The sequence below is a fragment of the Gobius niger genome, assembly GCF_951799975.1.
Source record: "Gobius niger genome assembly, chromosome: 7".
Lineage (NCBI taxonomy): Eukaryota > Metazoa > Chordata > Actinopteri > Gobiiformes > Gobiidae > Gobius > Gobius niger.
The window spans coordinates 22261814-22285509 of record NC_136858.1 but is presented as its reverse complement, the minus strand read 5'-3'; the positions used below and the strand labels follow the sequence as shown (position 1 = coordinate 22285509).

Here is a 23696-nt window from a genome sequence, read left to right as displayed (position 1 = left end):
TTCACTTCCATTTCAGCGTCGCAAAGCCTTACATTACCTGATTAAGACAGCCACTGAACATGTTCTTCAAACCACAATTTGGACCATTTCAAGCCTATTCAGCTCCAGCTTTGAACACATGACTAATGTTCACTTCACTTGCTGTACTGTAGGGTTGTATGAGAGTGTAGTTTAATGTTGACAATACTGTGTGATTTTCAGCTGGTGTATCATTACAGACATTTCAACCACTCAGCCAAAACCAAAGTTACTTACTGCTGTCCTCACAGTCACCTCATCCACTCATCCTTCCACCGGAGACAGCCGCGATCCTTTGTTTTTCAGTCGTTTCCCTCCGTTCTTCATTTAGGATCGATTTGCTATTAATGTGTGAAGTGCATCAAGGAGGCCGGGTGACAGGGGCTGAAGTGACAATGCGCTTCATCTCCCAACAGGAAGTTTGGTTTACATCAGCTTCGGGGCGGCACCTGTCATCTGTACCCAGGGGCTAATGTGCTGGATTTATGCCTGGCTCTCCGCCTCTCCTCGTGGACCTAGTTGGAAAAAGTCACAAATGAGGCCTCTGGGTGAATTAAAGCAACACTAGTATTTAGACCGTACATTATTTTTGGTAATAGATCAAGTTAAAATATGGTACAGGCTGCTTCTCCACTCCCAGTGTGAGAGCATGTGTATTCCCTCACTTGAACTAAGGAACTACGACAATAGCAAAGTTTTCACAGGTAGTCATCTGTGCTGGTTAAGGGGGTCAAGTGGGGGACACACACTCAGCAAATTGTCAGAACTAGGACTTGAACCCACATGGACATAACAGTGTGACCATTCGACTGTAGTCTGCACAGCAAAGATACATTGTGTTCTGTATGTTGTTCTGAACATTCAAAATCGCCATCATTCTCTTCGCCTAAACATTTTTCTTTCCCTTTACTTCACATGACAGGACAAATTTAACTCCGCCGCCTGCTTGGGCAATATTGACACAGAATTGTAACACTGTCTCGGAGCAAATAATGGCCTGACAGAGCGCATTAGCAGCTACAGCTATGACTTGAGAGTGACATGCAACGGCAGCATCTGGGACTCAAGGAAAAAAACACGGCCATCTTTCCTCGTCGCGTCGGCGAAATGTCAATAAAGGTTAGCATTCTCAACATGCAAAGGACAATGATACCTGGGAGCGCAGATTATTATTGTAGCTGTGACTAGGGCTGTGGGTGACCCAGTTTTTCTGGTGAGCCATAACTTAAGACATAGATAGATACCTGACCAAAAAAAAAACAAGTTGCCTCCAGTGTTATGATGGTGCTGCAGTTGGTCAGCTCTAGGTTCACTACGCGCCCAAAGAATGAGATCAGATGACATCCTGAATGACCAGGTTGTTCACCATCACCGGGTTTCTTCTTCCATGATGGCGTAGGCGTATTCCGGGATGACAATGCCAGGATTCATTGGGCTCACATTGTGAAAGAGTGGTTTGTTGACATGCTGGAGAAGGCTTTGTGCAGTAGTCACACTCTCCCATCATCAATACAAGATCTTCAGTGTGTTTTTAATATTTGGATCTACTCTTTATTACTGTTGCTCTGAGGCTTTCACCCCTTTTTCTCTCATCTGCTCAGTCATTGAACTTGCCCTCATCTTTTTTATTTCCTGAGATCAGCTATAAAGAACAAACACTATTAAGCACCAATCAATAAGGGACATCAGCGCTCGCAGTCCCCCTTCTGTCTGCAAAATAGATTAATATCTTCCACTTCTGCAACATAAATCACGTATTCATACATTAAATTAAAGCTATGATTGATAGTGTGGTGTTGGAAAGTGTGCACAAATGGTCATGGTGTAAAAAAACAATATTAGTTGGAAGCCATTGAGGGGGAAGGAAGAAGTAGAATCATTCTTCACAGATTTGTAATGACATCTAAGCTTAAATAGTGACTCTAACCACAATTATTCAAGTTCATAACAGAAGATCAAATAAAAATTGTTAATTGTCAATTTGCAAGACTTTCAAGACCTTGGTGCAAAATGGATAAATGGATGAGTGCGGGGGGAATAGAGTTCAGAGTCTGCAGAGGGGGCTGGCGTGGACCTCAGTTTGTGACTGCAGAGGGAGACTGGAACTCGCCACAAATATCTCTATTTAATCTGTATGACTGCAGGCATGAGACTTCAATTTCCATTTGAGCAAAAAAAGCTATACGGAATTCAAATGGTTACACAGCAGTTTTAAGCAGCTGTTGCCAAATTATATTTGTCGAGTTTGCTTCAGTTTTCATTCATACCCATTATAAACAATTGTTCTAGTCAAAAAGACATGACAAGCTTGAAAATGACCAACCACTGCATTCTGTTGAAATATGTTTTTTAACAAAAAACTACAAGAACGCAACCTAAAAGCCACCGGACAGCGTGTGCGCTCCATCTGTGTCTGTCATCCTGCGGGCCAGGCGTGCAGAGAAACAGGCTCATTCACAAAGCCACACTTAATGGGGGATATACAGATTGCGTCATGCATTACAGGGCCCACTGGTTATAAGAGCATCCTGGAGGAGAGAGCTTGAGAAATATGGCAGCATCAATCAGAGGCTTGGCCAGAGTGGAGATGGGGCAGAAACAGAGGAGGGGTGTGGGGGGCTGCCAAGGACATTTAAGAGAGCTGTCAGGGAGCCTTATGTATGAACAACCCTGTTGGAAAAGTCTATATGCGTGTGCGACATGTGTGAGGGTGCGGAGGAAACTGGAGTAGAGCAGCAGAGTTCACTGCTCATGGAAGGAGAAATTTACAGCCATTTTATTTTTCAACGGGATGACAACTAAAGTTTCTGTGTGTATGAAATCATATGTGTGTAACTTTAATTAAAAGTTACCAACAACATTAAAATAAGGAAGCTTGTTGTGTGTTTTTCATTAAAATAAAGGAACACATATTTGTCCAGTATATTTGTTACAAAATAATCTTGGAAGCAGAGCAGCAAGTCTCTACAGATTGTTAGCTAAATGAGTTGCTGCTGCAGAGGTGAAGCCATGAGTTCTCTGTAGGCAGCTTCAGGCCTGTCAGCACAAGCAGAGCAGCTCAGTGTCCCAGCCAGAGGGACAGCACTGGGACCATTACTAAAACCTAATGACACCACAAGTGCTCTCCTACCCCGCACACTGCGAGGATTCATCACACCGTAGCACCACACCACATCCTTCAACAGCCCTTAAAGAGGTAACGGGACATTTCTTCATGGTGTCATACACGCAAGAGTCCTGCTCGTCCTCTCTGCTTTCTACACACCTCCTCTTCACCTAAAGAACTTCTATTTCAAGATGATTACCTATTAAAAAGCACAGAGGTTTTGACCTTGGTTTGAGTGAGGGCGAGCAGAGGGGGCTTGTGAGAGCAGCCTAATACCCCTTTGAAACCGCAGATCATGTTGAGAGTGTGCGCCTGCTTGTCCAAGGCTAACAAAAAACAATTCAGTCAGTTTCAAAGTCACAATATGTGTGTCACGGTCCTGATATATGCTATGCAGCTTACCTTCTGCTCTGAGAGACAGTAGATCAGGTGTTTAGATGGTAACCTTGTCCAACCTTTTGCACTGGTGACCATTTCCACAAGCTGTAGATCAAATGAGGGCAAACAGGATGGGGCATAAGCAAAAGCAGAGCCAATGTTGGTTTTACCGCCAGGAGCTGATATGCAGAAGTCAACCCCTGGGGCAGGTTATGTTACTATCCCTCGTATTTGGCTTGTTTGATTCACCGCTGCGGCCTGGGGATTTACAACGCTCGATCACAGACAATAAGAATAAAGACAGAAGTGTGCTGCTTTATGACTTCAGCACTTTCTGTTTGAAGTCTTCTAGCACCAGTGAGTTTAAATTATGGTGGGAGACGTCCTTGGGATGTGAACATCTCATTTCAGCGAGCCGCACACACACATCCACAAACACACACTACTCATTTCACTGGGGGTCTCTGGGAGGCTGGACCCAGCAGAGCATGACATAGGAATTATACATCTGGCAGCCGTAAACCTGCCACACCTGCGCATGCACACACCGCTCTTTCACAAGCTCTAACTTTTGTCTCATCATCACAATTATTTATTATTTCTGAATATTATCACATGCATGCTATTTCACTGCAGGCAAACCAGGATTCTCTACCTCTGTCTGTTCCTTCATTTGTGGGAGACAGCTGAGCTCAGCGCTCTGGTCCCTCCTGATAATATGACAAATGACTATTAAAACGCCACTAGATTCATTTGAGCTCCTACAAAGTAAATTAGACATTATGGTATGGTTAATGGTGGACGTCTGACATACAGAAAACATACGTGCACTGGCAATTTATTGCATTCACTCAATTGATTCAATACATTTAAATTAACCTAAAGCATGGGATTCAAGTCAGAATAAATGATATTGACAATTGTCTTAATTTAGACAGCACGTTTTCAACTGCAGTAGGCATTTAAAGACCTTTACAAAATAGTACATAGGATGAAACAAAATAAAAAAGACAAAATTGTTATTTTCAACACACTATATGTGAGACTTGTGAAACCAAAAAGGTCTACGGTCTTCAAGTGAGTGAATGTTTAATGGAGTTTCTACACTACTTGATAAGTTCCTGCTTAACATTCAGATTCGTCTATATTTAGAAGAGCATGTGTCATAGACTGTAAAGAGCATTGTAGCGTTTCATAAACGTGCACATGACTGAGTAGCTTACATTCTGTAAAGCGGACGCAGGGCTAAAAGGGAATTGTGTCAGTTTGTCAGAATGGCACTTCTCGGTGTCCTGTCCAGTCGCCTGTGGATGTAACGCAAAGGGAGCGTCCCAAAGGGACACGCGCTCAGCATCCCCATCACAGCTGCACTTCAGCGCCTTTTCAACACCTGCAGACCCGCCCCCCGCCGGCTCTCCGGCTCTGCCATTGGTCACCTTCTTAAATATTCAGTAAGCACTCTGCTGATTGGTTCAAATCTGACATCGTCAATTCATAAAGCAAATCTTTTCTAACTTGTGTAAAGGGAATAAGTGGAAAAAACCCTAGAGAAAACGGCATCGTGGACACTACGCTGTTACTGTGGCTGACTGTCTGCGCGCTTTTATTCGCAGGAGAACTGGGCTGGAGCGTCTCTGTATCTGTGAGTACATGACTTTACCGCCACTGCCGCTTCTTGCTCTGCCTGCCCGGGACAAGAAGCGCTCCTTTGGGAATGACTTGCTTTAAACAGCTGCTATAAAGTTCACCCGCGGAAACTTATCGCTGTAGGCTCGAAAAAGAAAGACACGCAGTAGTTCCACTGCCACAGGCTGAATTCAATTGGTAAAGTAGCAAAGAATCATTTTGTCTTCTGTTGATAAGTACCATCATTCATGCTTTTGCGTGGAACAGATCAACCACGTTAGACTTAAAAGAGTTAAAGAGATGCAATTTGATCTGCTTTTGTTTTTAGACACATTTCCATCTTTTATAGTTGGCTGTATTATTGTGTGACAGGAGGATACAAGTTTTGTCTTTGATTAAGGTCTTAGTAGTTATTGTTATTAAACACAGAGCAGCTGTTTGGGGAACTACATTTTACAACAATGTGCTCCATTTGAGAAAGGTTACACCTCTCACATTTGTGCAGGTTTTACACACCTCATTCTTCACAGTGATGGCAGCTATCTGTAAGTTTAAAGTGGTTGTTTCTAAGAGTAAAGTCAGGTCCCTGGGGCAGTCTGCAGTGAGTGTCCTTCACACAGAAGTCTTCCTGCCCTTAAGCCTGTGTGTGGAGGAGACTGGAGATGTTGCTTGGTCTTTGTCGCAGTGTTATCACAATCTGAGTTGGGCTTGAATGCTCCAGAAAGCACATGCTGATGTTGCACGCTGTGGTAATGGCCTGATAATGCCAACATAAATAACCAAATCGAAAACATTTCTCTTCCTTGTGCGCATTTTTAGCTGTTTTTTTTACGGCTTCTGATGCTTCTGTGGGAATGATTTGATGTGCTTTTGTTCTTATAACAATAGAAATTGCGGTTCACTTGGAAAAATCTTGCCTTTTATGAGCACTTACAAAAGTCACATTGTGGCTTCACTTGAGGCTTAAGTGGGTTTTATTGCAGCCAATGCAGAAAAGGATGTCCTTCACTTGTTAAATATAGGACCACGGTACTTCACGCTTGTTCATGACTAATCTGATATTTGATTCATAGTCGTGATGCATAGGAGATACTTGACTTCTGTTTTCAGGCTGAAGTGAACCTGAATCTCCCAGTGTCCTGCCGCAGCACCATGGGAATAAAGCCAGACTTATATAATATTTCATCCACACTCTCCTCTGGCAAGTCTCTCTGTCCTTACTTTGTAATTATTTGTCCTGCTTCTCGAGAAACATTTCTGCCACATAAGAATGATAGGTCTTTCATGACCAGATAAGAGCTTTTGAGCAGTTCTTCAGAGTTGAAAACAAATGGATCTAATTTCCGGAAAGACATTTTCTTTCTTAAATTTTCTTAAGATATGACACTGCATGAACACAAGAAATAGCACAACAGCAAGTGGAAGCTTTTTTTTGCATTTAACAATTTGACACGGCAATCCTATCCACCTTTATTTCTTATTTTCCAAAGTGCTGCGGATTGTGAAATCAGACAGTTTTAGCTGTTGTGTAGTTAAGGTTGTGTTCAATTATGCCACACAGTTTTATGCACATATTTCAGACGATATACGTTTGGATGATTTTAAACAGAAACTTCTCTGCAACTGATTTAAGATAATACATATTTAGGGTTGGGCCATATCGTATCACATGTCGTTATCGTGATATCATTTTTGATCTTGTTATGGACATGATATAATTTATGTTGCACTCAGCTCCATCAGAGCAGCATGAACACTGACACTGTCCGACACAGGGTAGGGCTGGACGATTTTGAAAAAAAATAAAAAAAATAATAATAATACGACTATTTTCCCCAAATTGATCGATCTCGATTTTCAATTCAATTTTATTTTTCCATAATAAATTAAATGCATCTTGCTGATTCATAGAAATAGATAGATCTTTCATTCAAACCTCAGCTCATCGAGTCTCATGTAACGCACCAAAGTCTTCCATTGTCTCGACCAAACTCCCAAACTAGGTACCGTTGCCTGCCGATTATAAAGTCCCATGACGATTATTGAGATTGACCAAAGTAGAGATTGCGATTTCGATTAAATTTCAATTAATTGCCCAGCCCTAACACAGGGGCAGGTGCTCAAAAAGTAAAATGAAATAAAGGATGTAAACTGCTTGAGTAGATCATTTTTGCGAGGAAATTAGTCTGGCGCTAAAAAAAATGAAATATCTTTGCATTAATCTTCCAAATAAGTGTAAGGCTGGAATTCTGAAGTAGTTTGTTCGTTATCATGATATTTCTTATTCATATCGTGATAGAGGCCATATCGGCCATATCGCCCTGCCTTAGTTTACTGGCTTCTTTAAAGAGTAAAATAAAAGTGAATATAAATCTGAGCCGAAAGAGGCCTATAGTAAGTTTTCTGTGCTGCTCATTAACCCTATAGCCTGCGTCTCTTCCGCCTGCAGCGTTATCTCCAGTCTCCTGCCAAAGCTATACGTAGCATTAGCCGGGGCCATATATTTCTGCAGGTGTCAGCGGAGGTGATCCACAGTGGCTCCTCTCTCCTCTGCAGATGAGCGTACCCCGGTATTACTCAAACGCCAATGCCGGGGTTTTTATCTCAAATTGAATTGTTGAGGGAGATGCTTAAGAGCCATATATCACTCGGACACTTGTGTGAGAGGAAAGGGCCCATCTTGAAGTCTAAAAAAAACAACAACAAAATAAACAAGTCAGTGGCATTAGCAGAGGGCTAATGACAAGGCTTGGGTTCTTAAATCTCTGAGCAAATCAAGGCGGCAGCTTGTGAACAGTGTGCATTGTTGGGCTATAAAAATGGCCTTCATGTTTGATTTTGATTTTGGCTCTGAAATGGTGACCTTGTCGTTCCCCCCAGTTTCCTTGATGTTTTTTTCTTTTTTTTTCTTTTTTTTCTGCTTCCCGTAGAGCAGCCCCTGTTTACACAATACAAAGCACCGGCATCAATTGTTCTGTGTTCACTTTCTATCTCCGAAGCAATAAAAGGCCACTTATACATCACACAGAGCTTTTACCCCCCCCAAAAAAGCCTTCCCAATTTAAAGTTTGTCCCAGAAGAAGGAGCGCTCCGGGTCAGTTATATTGGGTCATATCGCTTTTTTCCCCCGTGCGCTCGGCTGGCCGTTGGATAATGCCCTGCTCCCTGTATGGATTTTCTGTCGTGTAATTCCTCAGCCTGTCCACAAGTGATGGGTTGTTCAGATCTCACCGGGCAGAAAGCTGCTGATCACTGTGCTATATCTTCATGTTTATGTCCCGAGCTCTGCACAATGCTCTGGCAATGAGCTGCTGATTGTCCGACCGCACAATAGATCGGGAGAATTAGCAACAACAGTGTGTGTGTGTGTTGCAGTTTAAAAATATATGACTAACAGGCTTTATTTGATTCCCATTTGGCTCAAGTGCCAGGACAAATGTGTTGTGTATATCAAGCGGGTGAGAGCGCAGAGAGGTAAGGCTCAGGGCAACCGTGCAAAAATCAAAGGAGTGCACTGTGATGTCAGCACGTTTCACGAGACGGGTAAACATTCATATTTCGTCGATGTCATTTCTGTCCTCTTAGGTCAGCAGCATGTGGTTCTGGCTGTTCGTCTTTGTGCCTGACGTTTGCGCGCAGAGATCAGAGCCCATGTTCTCAGCAGTGACCAGGAGCGTCCTGCCACCGGACTACGAACACAACCCGTCCCAGCTCAACTACGGAGTGGCTGTTACCGACGTGGACGGAGACGGGGACTTGGAAATGTTTGTGGCAGGGTGAGAGAGACTGAAGTTATTGCAATTCGTAGAATAGCCTCTAAAAGTCTCCTCTTTGTCTTACTTCTATAGTTTAATGTGTTATGAGCACTTTCACACAATAGAAGATGATGATGATGATTGTTCCCGGAGTGAACTCACAGATAAGAAATACTGCTGTGTTCAGAGCTAAAGGTTGAGGCAAAGGCAAAAAAGAGATGGTAACTTACAAGGGGCCCGGGGCTCACTCAGCTGATGAAAATGGATTTGATTGGATGAAGGCCATTGATGGGAACAGTTTGGCAAGCCTGCCTTTACCCAGTCAAGCAGAAATGAGTTCCTCAACGCTTAACAGAATATAGATGGTCCAAAATGACCCTGCTTAATAAATGTCATTTAGCCAAGACATCCAATTCAGCAGGTATCCTGGGCGTGTGAGGGCAGCACAAAGCCCCATAGAGCTTGATTTAACGGCACTGCCAACTATTTTAAAGAAGAATTGTTTTAGTTCACATTCCTTAACTCCAGTGACCTTCAGTTGCTACACCTTTGTTTAAACTTACAGAGTCTATGCCTATATAGAATGATCATGCTGCAGATGGTACACGATATATTTCTGCATACCATAAAGGATTTTGGTCATCATGTACTATGTCTTGATCTTTTTAAAAGTACGATTTTTAGTGAATAATATATGTTTTGTGTCGCACGTCTGCACCGAGAAAAAAATCCTAGTTTGTGAACCTGTTCTCAAACAATGGCAATACAAAACTATTCTGATTCTGAATCTGTTCAATTGCAGCTTTTTGTGCTAATTGTGTTTATAGTGATACAGGTAGCAAACTGCAAAGGACAGACGTTATCACTAATTGAAAATTGACTGAAATCCCTAATCTGAGCTTGTCTCTGCTTGATCTAACTGTAACTGTTTCGACTGATTCGACTGATAATCAATACATTAATAACTGCTGTGACAGTCGTCTTTGTCAGGATCTATAATGGATGGCATTAGCTGTCTTCATTATCAGTGATCTGATTATTGTTAAGTTTTGTAATGTGTCTTACTCGTGACTGTCCTCACAGCTACAATGGTCCAAACCTGGTGTTAAAGTATGACCGGCTAAAGAAGAGGCTCATCAACATCGCGGTGGACAACTGCAGTTCCCCCTTTTATGCGCTCAGAGACCGTCCAGGCAACGCCATCGGGGTGACAGCATGCGATATAGACGGCGATGGCAGAGAGGAGATCTACGTCCTCAACACCAATAATGCTTTTGCAGGTACAGTATAGCCCGGGCTCATCCGGAGACAGAGCGCGAATCATTATGCACATGTGAAGCTTATCTCATCGCGGTCGTCTTTAGATAACGGATAAGCTCTGAGCGACTATTAATCAATGTGAAAGCCACAGAGGCGCTTCTCCTCACCTTTATCATTTTTTACTGAACTCTTCTAACATTTCTCACTATCAGCCTCACCAAGCCTTTTCTTCCTGTTGTATAATACTTCTCCTGTCCTCTTCCAATCTTTGCCCTGTCTGAACTCTGCATCTTTCCACGCGAAGGTCGGACAACATACTCTGACAAGCTGTTTAAGTTTCGTAATGGGCGCTTTGAAGATCTCCTGAATGATGACATTAACTTGCACAGAGACGTAGCCAACCGTATGGCGGGGCGCTCAGTGGCCTGTGTGGACAGAAAGGTACACGCTCCCACACTAACACAATGAGGATGTAGATTCAATGCAAACGGACTCAACTCCCCGGAGTGTCTTGTGTGCATACGCATGGCTGCTTCTGTTTGTTTACCAGTGATAACTCATGCTCTGCCTACGCCGCCCCTCTCAGCATGTGCTATGACAGTTCATTTGGTGGAATGCTGTGCCATTTTCTCTTTTCTGTCCATCGCACCAGTGTAATTACAGAAGCCAGGGCTCGTTTGTTTTATGGAACATTGTACAAGGGGAGGACTGATGACTCCAAGCCGCTGCATTCTGCCTCCACTATTTCCTCTTTTTCCACTTTTTCTTAACAGTTTCCCTTGGCCTCGTTCTCTCTCACTGCCTTCATGCACCTTCTGTTTTTTTTCTTTTTTTTTTTCCCGTCTTACACGTGCACATGTGCTTTTCTCTTGTAATCAGGGATAAAGAATGTGATAGTCGGCTGAAGAACAGAAGGATTACAATAGATTTTTTAACCACAGTCCCATCTCAGTGAGCACTGATAGGCTTCCAGAGCGATGGGAAAGATATCTACTTTTAATGGCATAATGCATTTAGAGGAAGCCAAGGCTACAATGTGTGCTCTTTCACTGAGCATGCTTCCCTCAAGCTAAACAAGACATTTACTGCATACTTTAAAATTCAGCGTGCGGCAGACTGTTAAAATCGGCTTTTGTTTTTCACGTATAAATAGTCTGTTATCGTCTGAAAGAGAGAAAGTTTGTCATGACAGCTCCCAACGGTCTCCTTCAAAGTGAACACTCACACAAACGAATGAAGGTGACGTATTGCGAGGTCACACCCTTACGTAACTGATTGATTGTTCACTTACGTATAATGCTATTGCAGTCCGGTAAAAAAGGCAATTGGTAATGTGTGTACACTGTTGTTTTCCGCGAATATCTGCTGACTCTGAAATGCTGGCACCCCTACTGCATTATATATTTTTGTTGTTTGTTGTTTTTATTAAAGTAGAGAAAGTAGAGTAGACATTTTTTTGTTTATTTATAGTACGAGCAGGCTTCAACCAATGAGTCAATATTTGGGAGTCAATATAAACAATTTCATGCGTGATGATAATATATGTTGTTATCAGGTGAATGTATTATCAATAGCCAGGAAGCATTTAAACCAATCATTGTGGATTTCATTTTGTGCAATGGTGGACCTAAACAAAGTATTACCCCTTGTTGTGAATACAAAACTCTTTTTGGCTCTATGTATTGTTTAACATTCGCTATATTACATTGGCTTTTATGTTCTAATTGGTCATGAATGTTTATTGTACTGCTTATTTTCAGACTACATTAATGGGAAACAGGTTACAGACAGAAGTAAAGCATAGATGATGGTCTTATTGATGTACATTGTACAAGGTGAATTCTAGCACATTCCCTATCGCCCACATGCACTCGGCAGGTCATCCAGTGACATAAACTAGCCTTGGGAAGGGACTTATTGAAAAATCATTGACTTTTAAGTTTGTTAAGTAACTGCCAGTGGCCTCGGAGCCTTTTATTGTACTCCATTCGCTCACTCAGTCAACCTCAGGGGGCGTGTGTGAGGAGGTGTGACAGCACAGCACAGTCCCTGACAACCACAGCGGGCCGTAATGCAAGTGGCATTTACACCGGGCTGCGTTCATTTCCGTTCCTTGTCCCGTAAAAGTATTCTAAGGTTAACACAAATGTGATGGGCTGTGTTTGCCTATGTGCATGTTTGCATTGATTGAAATATGTTGGGCCCACGGTAGGAAAGCTCATTGAGAGCGAGTGTGTAGTCTATTAGTGCGGTTCCGTCTGTGAGTTTGTGTCTGCAGGGACTCTGACTGATAATGGAGTGTGAAATTAATCTCCAAAGGGAGGCAGGCTGAGGAGGAGCGAGAGAGGGCCGGGGTGAACGGGGTAAGGAGCATAAGAACTGATCAAGGCGTCAGGAAGATGTTTGAAAAGGTATTTGTAATAGTTGGAGGGATTTAACAGTTGTTGTTGAGTCTGTATAGTTGATTTGATTAACTCCAGTCACTCCAGGACTCGCCTTCATAAGAGTGGAGTGTTGTAGAACTACACATTGTGTCCGCAGACCAAACAGAACAACCGTAAATCTATGTAACTTTTTTCTTTCATGGGTGCCATTTTGACCTTTTATAATTGAAAAGGTACAATTTTCTGTTTTGTATCAATGTGTATCCACTGATCAGCCCCATGTTGTCTGTACTGTGTGTGTTACATGATTCTGAATTTGTTAAAACTTTTTTTTTTCCTACAGGGCTCTGGTCGCTATGCTATCTACATAGCAAACTACGCCAGTGGGAATGTGGGTCCTCACGCGCTCTTGGAAATGGATGAGTCGGCCAGTGACTTGTCCCAAGGTGTCATAGCCCTTACCAATGTGGCGGAGCTAGCCGGAGTCAACAAGCTGACAGGTACTGCGTGTGGTATTGTTTTGAAATAAAATGTGCTGCAGTTCTCCAGGAGGATTTCCCTCAGTCTGAAGTATTCAGGAGCATACTTGCTACAACTAAAGAGGCTGAAATATGTAGGCACTTTAGATAAGAGAAGAGAGATGATGAGTAATAAAGTATAATGGTAAAAAGATGTTTGATATGAAATGTTAGCGGGATTTGGCCCTGTCAGCTGTTTACTGCAGTCAAAGTCACAGGTGAGTGAAGGGAAAGGGCGACTCTTACATAGATCAGCTCAACAGCCCAGCGGAGGCATCTATCACAGGGAGCTTCCCCTGCCTCCCCTCCCATAAGCTTTAATGTATGGAGATAAGTAAAGTATGGCTCTGCAGTACTGAGGTGCTCCCTTCATTTATTACATTTGGAGTTTATTATTAAATTACAACTAGTCGATTGATTCTGAAATATAAATGTAACCTTATTGCAATAGAGAATACTGGATTCATTAATATTTGAGCACATGGAAACATTAAAACTTGTGCTTAAGTTCACCACTGACCCTCCTTCACCGTTCGAGTAAGTTTGAATAAAAAAGACGGACAAAGGATGACAAATTGAAATTTTAAATGTGATTTGTTGCCTCAACGTTGTCATAATCTCCTATATGACACTTCAAAAGTGTTTGACCTTGATTTCCGTTGAAACTTGAGGCCGTAATGGCACTGAATGTGTAATGTTATCATCTGAATGAAGACACTAGGGAGGGACAGAGCGGTCTGGCCTGGACTGCTCCAACAGATTTATGGAGCTTTGTCATCAAGCTGCTGTTAATCAGAGTGAAGAGACAGTGTGTGAACTGGTGTATGTAAAGGCTATACTGGAGACATGAACGTATAGCACTATAACACAGTGAGATCTGGTGTGGGCACAGGCCTGTATAGCAGAGCTCTGCACAAAGAAGGACAATCAAGGCCCTTTGCTCTATAATCAGACCAGAGACACTTCAGCTCCACACTTCACTTTCACAATGTCGTCAGGATTATACAGAGTGTCCCAAGTGCAGATCTTACAAGGTTTAAATTAATGTTAGCTTTGGTTAATGCAACACATGCCCTGTGTAAAGCTGCTCATGTTCATTGTGTTCACAGTCTTAGGTCTTAGGTGTGTCTCGGCTCACTCTCACTTTTCATCAAGACGGTTTCTCCTTTTTATGTTTTAACAGAGACTTTCACCCAAAGAGTGTGTAGACTGATGCAATTTCCATGGGCTGTGTCTGTGCTTGTGCAGGGGGACGAGGTGTTGTTGTGGGGCCCATTGTCAGTCAAAGCCTATCAGACATCTTTTGTGACAATGAGTACGGCCCTAACTTTCTGTTTAGAAACAACGGTGATGGCACCTTCACTGACGTGGCACAACAGGCTGGTAAGGGGCAAATATCAAATTGAGTCACTCAGGAATGTCCAATTTCTACCAGTATAAAATCCCTAATGAAGAATCTGTAGGTTTGGAGGATCCCATCCAACATGGCAGAGGAGTGGCTCTGGCAGACTTCAATCGAGACGGAAAGACAGACATTGTCTACGGAAACTGGAATGGCCCTCATCGCCTCTTTATGCAGCTGAACAACCGCAAACACAAGTTTAAGGTGAGAAAGAATTGCCGTCACATTATTGACCAAAAGCATCATACTCAGCTAAATTGTATTAACCCAGCACATTTTCCCCTTTATTTAGGCGCATTCGATCTGAGAGGGATTTAATTGTGATTTGCATAACAATATCTCTATGCATTATATTAAAGGGACTAGATGGAAGTTGTCGTTTTGTACTTGCTACTGTCACCTCAGGTCTTACGTGTAGTGGCAGTTTCTATATTAAGCTCACGCATGACGGCACTTTGGGCCAAAGTCACAACTTTATGAGTGACAGTGCAGGATTTTAGCGACAGTTGTGGTGAATAGGTCTGGGCTCATTCTACATATTTGGACATTGCTGGAGCAGGCAGGGAGTAGAAAATACACAATTTTTACATTTTTATACTCCGGCTGGTCCCTTTAAATTCACAAACATGTCTAAAGATACTTTGCATACAAACATAGTGATAAAGAGTGATTTAGTAAAAGTGTGAGCAGGTGAGGTGCATATTTGCCCTAGCTGCATTTTTACACTTCCTGGTCCTGGAAATGATGTTTAAGTCCCAAGTGCACAGGTGACCACTATATTTGGTAACTGTGTGATGGTTCAGTAGCAAAGTTTAGGCTTGTGTAGTCTGCATTCAGGAAGATACCAATTAATTTCAGCTCAATAAAACTAACCCTTTTTCCTCAACAATGAGATTCCATCTATTCTAGATAGATAGGTGTCTCCATTAGTAAAATAAAAAATACTAAATTTTTCCTTTAAGTTTTACAGTAACAATTTATGTACTGTAGAGCAAGCCTGTTTGTTAGCATTACATATATATGCTTTTTTTTTTCATTGTCAAATACATCATTTATGGAAAACGAGCAACTGCCATGTTACCATGAATGTGTAATTATGAATAAATACAAGACTGATTGCAGAGTTTGTTGTAGAATCCATATGTTGCTGAGTATATTATTGTCAGTCTGTGGAGTAAAAAGTGGGAGAAGCTTCTGTCCTGTACTCTGACACTAATCAATGGTGAGTTAACAGGCCGCTCAGAGACTACGAATTTCACTTCACAGCTTTCATCTGCAATTATCAGCACCAGTGGATTTGTAGTGAATTATCCAGCACGGTTTGTGACAAAGTGGCAGTTAAAGACCAACGAGAAGTAATTTGCTTCATCAACACGGCAGCAGGGCAGTTGCTTCAGGACGGTCTCAGTTCATGCAAATTCTTTTCAGACCATAAGAAACAATACTACGTGTGTACATCCTGCACTCTCTAAGATGTATATGCCGACACTCGCGACGGCATTATTTAAGCCCAGAGATAAACGTCATTGGTGGCATATTTATGAGGGTCACATCAGGGGTTAATGTGCACTGCTTAGCCCTGAGACAATTCCATCAGAGCGGCCAATACACATATCACACAAGACAAATTGAATTAGTGATCAAATGTTTTTTTAAGGGTTAAATCACAAACATGCTATTTAGAAGCCCACACATGAGCTGACACTCCCACTGACCATGTTGACCTTTTGGCATGCATAATGAAGCTGTTGTATCACTCCAGTAAACCGCTAATTAAATCGGGCTGAAACAGCAGCTTGCCTGTATCGTGGAAAGTGCAGATTAGGCCTCTTTGTGCTTTAATTAAAATCTACTGCTGAGGTTTTCCCTTGCAGAGGTTTAACACAAACTGGCCAAAATAGTTTACGCCCACATGTAAAAGATACGACATGTGGTGTTGTTTGTAACATTCCAGCCATATTATTATGTATTATTTTTCAGGCATTACTATGGGGTTATCATACATTGGTACCTGGCTCTCCTGCTGTGTTGCGTGAAAAAAGAAAAAGGTTGAATTACTTGATAGTTGATTTGTGACCTGGCTAAAGCATGTAAAGTAGAAGTGGGACCCCCGGCCTCTGCTGGTGTGAGCCTCTCCTTCACCTGAGTCGCAGAAGGTCAGTGTGGGCAGCCCCTCCTGCGGCTTTATGAGCCTTATAATTAAAACAGGAGGTAAATAGTGGAGGGAGTGAAGGGCCGCTCTATAACTCTTCCACGACTTATCACTGCATCACTGAAGCGTGCACAGATCTGCTACTTTTTCCTCAAAAATCCCTTCCTGCTGAAAGGACTTTTTGGAGTATTAAGTCTTTGTTAACTTTTTACTTTTTATTAGAATTTATAAACAATAAGACATAAGCTATTTATTGTCATGAGGTGCGGACGTCACATCTCTGTTGATGTACATATAATTTAATCAATAGTATTGATTTCATATACGCAATCATGATTAAGAATGAAAGCCTTTGACAAACAAGCAATGACAGATTGTGCAACAAATGCGGATCCATAAACTAGAAAACCACTAAACAGTGATTCTATACTGGTAAACTGGGACTACAGGACCATTTTCTTTGTGTCTCAGAGTCACAACCAAAAACAATGATGGCGCAGTGGTTAAGGCTCGTGCATCACAGTTAGAAGGTCCTGGGTTCGATCCCTGGCCGGACAGGGCCTTTCTGTGTGGAGATTGCTTGTTCTCCCGTGTCTGCGTATGGTTTCTCCAGGTACTCTGGTTTCCCCTACCACTAAATCATGTACAATAGGCCAGCATGAATGAGGGAGTGTGATGAGCCGATGACGCAGATTGGCAGCCTCGCTTCCGTCAGTCTACCCCAGAGGTGGCTATGCCTACAATAGTCGCTTACCACCACCCAGTATGGAGTGAATGAATAATGACTATAGTGTGGCACTTTGAGAAACAGGTAACACATGCTTGAAAAGGGCAATACAAGTGTAAGCCATTATCCCCTTAACGCTCTGTGTTGCTGATTCACGACATACTACTTCCTGCAAGACTTCACTTAATTTAGGATCAGCTTCCAATTACATATTTTTGTATATAATTGGAAATAAATTCAGGCGTCATGGGGTTAATGTAATCATTATTATTATACATTGTTTTTGAGTCAACAGAATTTTGAGGAAATACTGTCTTTTTATACATTATAACAGCCGTCAAATAGAAAAACATTATTATTTGAAGTTTAAACTCTATTTTTGATGGGGTCGCAGCCCGTCATAGGTGGGGTTGAGTCCTGAAGCTATGAGCTGAGAACCACTGTCCTGGACTAAAAGGCCTGGCCTGTTTTTCCTCATGTGAACATAATGTACATCCGTATCTTTTTCACAGATGTAACTGGCTGTTTGCCTTTGTTTCAGGACATTGCATCTCAGAAGTTCTCGATGCCATCCCCAGTCCGCACAGTTTTAGTTGCAGACTTCGACAATGATAACGAGTTAGAGGTGTTCTTTAATAACATTGCCTACAGAGGGCCCTCAGCCAACAGACTCTTCAGGTACACTCACGCACACACACACATAAAGTGGAGGTTTACTACTTCTGTAAGTTTTAATAGCATTTTGATGAGGAGCTTAATGTACTAGTCGTGTGTCTTAAATTAATATTCTAACACAGTGCTTGGAAGCTGAGGTGAATTTAAAATTCCCAGCCAAGGATACTTATCACGTCTGGCACCCCGCCTCCTTGCTCCACTTGAATGAATCTTTCATTAAGACACTTTTAGGGCTCTTTTTGCCTCATGGTTTGACTTCCTCTCTAGATAATATTAATGAACTCAGGTGCCTAAGCGCAATGTTTGATCCATATCAATTGTTAGGGAAATAAACCCAAACAGCTTGAAGTCAATCTGATCTGGCGGTTTTTAATAATCAGTCTGTTTCATGAAGATCCTGCCATGAGCTGCTGGGTCAATTCATCGATGTGTCAGTGATGTTGTTGGTAGTTAGTGGGTGAAACCTCGCTGCTGCAGATCAGTAGAGGGGACAGAGGTCAGAGCTGCACAGCCCAGTGAGCTGCTATTGTCCAGCCTCAAGATGAATCAGCTCATTTATTCAGCTCTGGCACTGGGGAAGGCTCAAACTATTGTGCCCCAGTTAATTAATTCGATAGGGCTGATCAATATTTAGCTGAGTTGAGAGGTGTAGCTGCCACGATCAGCACATTTGCTCCCTGTAAAATAAAATTATAACTTCACTAAAGTTTGGTGTGTCTCTGCATTATCACATACTGACTCTTGCGTTATTCCTATCATTTTATTGACTGAATGTTTTTTGTTCTATTCTTTATGCTTTTAGGTTGAGAGATGCATGTTTTTGTGGATATCAAGGTTAAACAAAGACAGCATGATATCATTGAGTGTTTTTACAGGGTGAGCAGGAGAGAGCATGGGGACCCGCAAATTGAAGAGTTGAATGTTGGAGAAGCAGCTGAGCCTCAGGGAAGAGGCACTGGTAAGTAAATGCCATGAGTTACTGTTGCAATTCTGACCAATGAGCTTTAGATGGCACCAGAGATTCGCTTAGAAATTGGGCCTTTTTGTGTTTCAGAAAAGACAAATGACATTATTAGTTATATGACTTAGGAAACATTAAGCTCATATTTTGTGCATGTTGACAGTTAATGTGATACTGGCTGTGGTGTTTACTTGCTTCATTACTCTGATGGATCTCAGGAGCGGTGGCCACAGACTTTGATGGCGACGGGCGCCTTGAGCTGCTCGTGTCTCATGGAGAAAGTGCAGCACAGCCTCTCTCTATCTACAAAGTCAACCATGTGAGCCTCCTAAGAGTTTGCGAGTAGTCATCGTGTTTGCTTAAGATATTATATCATTCTGAGTTCTGAATGCATGATGATTGTGTTTTAGGGAGCGACAAACTCTTGGCTCCGAGTGATTCCTCGCACAAAGTTTGGTGCATTTGCTCGAGGAGCTAAAGTTGTGGTGTACACAAAGAAGACTGGCCCACACACTCGCATTATAGATGGAGGTTCAGGTTATCTGTGTGAAATGGAGCCAGTTGCACACTTCGGCCTTGGTAAGTCATTCTTCATTGACAACCTGCCTATATTGATAGCTAAATACAGATTGTATTTATTGTTATAGTATATGTTTGTTGCCAGGTAAGGATGTGGCCACTAATGTTGAAGTGTACTGGCCGGATGGACGATCTGTGGCCCGTCCCCTAGAGCCCTCTGAGATCAATTCGGTTCTGGAGATTCACTATCCCAGAGATGAGGAGGAGGTTACAACCCCTGTGGAAATAGAGGTACACCTCAATGTTTACATTTTTACAAAGTCTATAAGAGTTGCCATTACATGATATCGTTTTTAGCATATACTCGGTCTCTCTGACATATTGGGCCAGATCTTGTGGCGGCGCACGGGGCGGCACAGGCTCTTGGCGAATTATTTTCCGAGTGGCGGCGCTATATGTGCCATTCGCCTCCGCCACCTGTGAGGGGGCGTCACAAGAGGAGGTGACTGCACTGATGGAAACACGGCTGACATTCACTTCCTCGTTTACATTGCGCTGTCTTGCGTTCTTTCTCAAGCCTTAGGCTCTCACAGGTCAAACTAAAAACTTTATTTACCCCATCGTGAGCGAAACGATGTTCACGTCTCGAGAGAAAAAGAGCTACAGCGTCCGCTGTGGCGCGGATCGGCCCGCGCTTGGCGTGAACGCGAAGCAAAACAAAAGCACATGTTCACCCCACACTCCCACACAACCACTCTCCTGGACGCGGAGTCGACCTGGTTGGAGGAAAATGTGTGTGTCTCAACCCACTTAAATGCGCTAAGTCTGGAGTGGCAAGATCACAAAGTGCGCTCCAACTGAGCGCAAAATGTCACGCTATCGTCTCCGTTTTGATGCACAAGATCGGGCCCATTGTGTTATAGATATAATTCTACAGAACTATATTTTATAATCTCTAACACAGATCTAATGTCTACCCGTGTCTTGCAGTGTGGTCATGGTTTCGCCTTGAATGAATATGGGAGATGCACTGGTAAGTACAGCGGATGACCATTTGATGAGAGACTACATGTAAATGCGCTTATAGACACCGCCTGTTGTCAACCTCCCCTCCCTCAGATAAGGATGAGTGTACGCAGTTCCCCTCTGTGTGTCCCTCTGACCGCCCTATCTGCACCAACACCTATGGCAGCTATAAGTGCCGCGCCAAGAAGAGATGCAATCAAGGCTTCGAGCCCAACGATGACGGCTCGGCCTGTGTGGGTGAGTGGGCTGGCACCCTCCACGGGCGAAAGCTTAGCTGGATTATAAAGATCAGGAGAACAATGGGAACCCTGACAATAAAAGAGACACAGTAAGCTGCTTTAATTACAGTGGTTTGGAGAAAAGGCTTAGAGGTGCTAACATTCCTCTCAGTGTGTCCCCTCGCTGGTCCTTGCCCTCTTGCATGACTAACTTCTTGTCAGTGAGTGCCTTTCAGCTGCTCAGTTTAAAGACATGCGGTCGGCTAACTCTTTCCTTTATTTATTTTGCAGCAAAGGTGGCTTACTTTGGAGGGACACGGTCGTCTGGAGAAAGCAAGTGGCCCAGCTCTCCTCTGTGGTCGCTGTGTGTCCCATCATTACCACTCCTCTCGCACCATTTCCTGTCCGGACTACTGTAGCTGCTGCTGAAGTGTCCCCCGTCTACTGCTCAGAGGGGATGCAGAGACTGAGAAAACTGAAACTCCTTCTTCATCCACAAACACCTTCTTTATGGATATCGTATGCGTACATGTCTCATCTCATCAGAAATCAACTGTACCGAAAGGGAGCGGCCCTTGGGAGCAACAGAGTGTGGACTGCCCAGGATGGTCAGCTGGTCTTTTGGAGCCGAGAGAGTCCGCGTGGAACAGGAAGTGGACCCACAGCAGCAGACGGACACACGCACTGACTCCGGAGAGGCCTGTTTTCACCGCTCTCCCATTATGTCCACACCGGGTCTGTTTGTACCAAGGCTCTGGACTGAGATGCAGGAAACACAGTGCTTTTTGTGTGTTTCCGTGAATGTGTGTGTATATAATGTCCTGCATCGAAAACTTCACTTCCGCTCTTAATCAGGCCTCAGCCAGTTCACACCAGTTCAGACTGTGTTACTACGGCGGCAACATGCACATGTGAACACGGACGTGGAGAAGAGTAAAAGATATTGTTTTAATTAGCTGATATTACTTTTATTATGAAATGCTTAGAGCTTGTTCTCACTTTGTTGTTGCAATTAAATCATTCTAAACATACACTGCCTGACAAAACAAAGTCACATGCCCTAATTTGATTGAACCGCTTTAAGCTTCGATTACAGCACACATTCACTGTGGCATTGTTGTTTCACTGCTGCAATGTCAAAAGATCCAGTGCATTTATTTTTCACCAAGATCTTGTTTCGATGATGGGAGAGTGTGACCACTGCGCAAAGCCTTCTCCAGCACATCCCAAAGATTCTCAATGGGGATAACATCTGGACTCTGTGGTGGCCTATTGGTCAACTGATCTCATTCTTATGGCCTTTGCTGAAACTAGACATGACCAACTGAAGCAACCCCAGATCATAACAGTTTGTTAAGTAGGTGGTCAGGCAGTGTATATTAAGATCATTACAATCAGGTGCAGGTTATCTCTGTAGTATCCACTTCAAGGTGTTCTTCAATAACCATATATAACAAAATTGAATCTAATGTTAATACAAATGTTAACGATAAAGCACAATGGAGCCTAAATTTATAAAGAAATTAAGTTTATAAAGACTTATCAAAATTTGAGTATTATTTGTTGGACCAAGCATGGGCCCAATGTGCGACTAGTCGGCTATTTTAATAACACTATATCAAACTTTTAGTAGATTAAATGTTGTTAAATAGAACCATTTGACCATACAAAATGGTCAAAAGCCTGAATACACTTTGTTTTGTCTGTATATTCTGGTCTCTGTTGCACTTGTCAGGTGTGTGTGACACAGGGGCTCATGCTTGTTAACATAGATATTTCTAATATAGACTATTCATATATATTAATAGCGGACATAAAACGAACCCACTTTTCAATTAAAATATATTTAAAAAAATAACAGGGTTATTTTTATGTCTGAGAGAAAACTAGAAAAAAATGGGTTATGGATGGATTTGTCAAGGCAACTAATCCTAATCAGTGAAATAATGTTCTGTGTCATTTCTTTAAGAGAAAAAAAAACATCACATATTCCTTCCAAAACATGATATTATTTCCGGCCACAAACTGATAGCAGTCCCCGAGTGCACAGTGGACACTAAGCACAAATGCCACCTGTAAATAGTCACCATTTCTGCTGAGAATTACCGTCAGATGTGCTTCATGGAGGAATTTTACTGAACACCAACTGGTCTCGATGCATGAAAACTAAACAATGCATTGAGTGGATGTATTCATTTTTACACTTCCGATCTTTGGACTCGTGTTGACTGTGGACTGTGCTAACATGCCTTCTGAGTAAGCCAAAGAATCAGTTCTCTTGGGTACAGCTGGCTTAAATCCACAAAGATAAATGTTTCATCAATTTGAATATTGATCCAAAAACAGTCTGTGGCCTCATTGTAACTTCACCACATGCATGATCAAAAAAACTTGTTAAACAAGAGTGAATTGCACGCTGCAAAAGACGTACTTGACCAACTACTTAAAAGCACTGTAAAATTATTTACTGAATCAATATCGCTGTTGTGAGATGCATTTGGAAGGAAAAAAACCTAAATGAATCTGGGGAATGTTCATACTGCCCCCTGTCTGTCCTGAAGCAGTAACACAAGAAGGTGGTTCACTGTCCATTCTTTGTTATAGATTAACAGTACCACAGAAAATGTCTGTGGACTAGATTGATTGAACAAAATAACTTTACAGTGTTTACTGTCAGAGACTTAGTTGAGCTGATAGACTTTGCATTAAATTTTATATGATACAAATCACATAGTGGAATATAATGTTTTCACACAAGTGAAGAAGCCATTAAAGTACCTGACGTACAATTACAAACCATGTACTAGACCTCGTACTCTGTGTTCAGTATTTTACACCTCCTGCCCACCTGAATGTCTGTAGGACACAAATAAGGATTGTCTTTGGACGCAGAAACAGACGGACTTGAGAATGGAGCAGTGTTTTGACAAAATAAAAGAAACAATGTGTGATTGATTACTATTTTAAACCT

At 42.4% G+C, this 23696-nt stretch overlaps 1 protein-coding gene across 1 annotated transcript; it reads left to right on the top strand.

Moving 5' to 3' along the window:
• The first annotated feature begins 5040 nt into the window (after nucleotides 1-5040).
• crtac1b (cartilage acidic protein 1b) lies at nucleotides 5041-22399 on the top strand. The gene is made up of 15 exons (XM_079560539.1): nucleotides 5041-5144; nucleotides 8714-8904; nucleotides 9967-10163; nucleotides 10448-10584; nucleotides 12871-13027; nucleotides 14294-14428; nucleotides 14509-14651; nucleotides 17868-18004; nucleotides 18877-18959; nucleotides 19181-19281; nucleotides 19373-19541; nucleotides 19627-19772; nucleotides 20472-20514; nucleotides 20601-20744; nucleotides 21017-22399. Exons 2-15 carry the CDS (start codon nucleotides 8723-8725, stop codon nucleotides 21142-21144), a joined length of 1902 nt encoding a protein of 633 aa, XP_079416665.1. The 5' UTR covers nucleotides 5041-5144; nucleotides 8714-8722; the 3' UTR covers nucleotides 21145-22399.
• The last annotated feature ends 1297 nt before the right edge of the window (nucleotides 22400-23696 follow it).

Coding starts and splice junctions, on each gene's coding strand:
- crtac1b (XM_079560539.1), top strand. CDS start 8,723: ATGTGGTTCTGGCTGTTCGTCTTTGTGCCTGACGTTTGCGCGCAGAGA. Junction 19,542..19,626: donor AGTTGCACACTTCGGCCTTG/GTAAGTCATTCT, acceptor GTTTGTTGCCAG/GTAAGGATGTGGCCACTAAT. Junction 20,745..21,016: donor TGACGGCTCGGCCTGTGTGG/GTGAGTGGGCTG, acceptor TTTATTTTGCAG/CAAAGGTGGCTTACTTTGGA.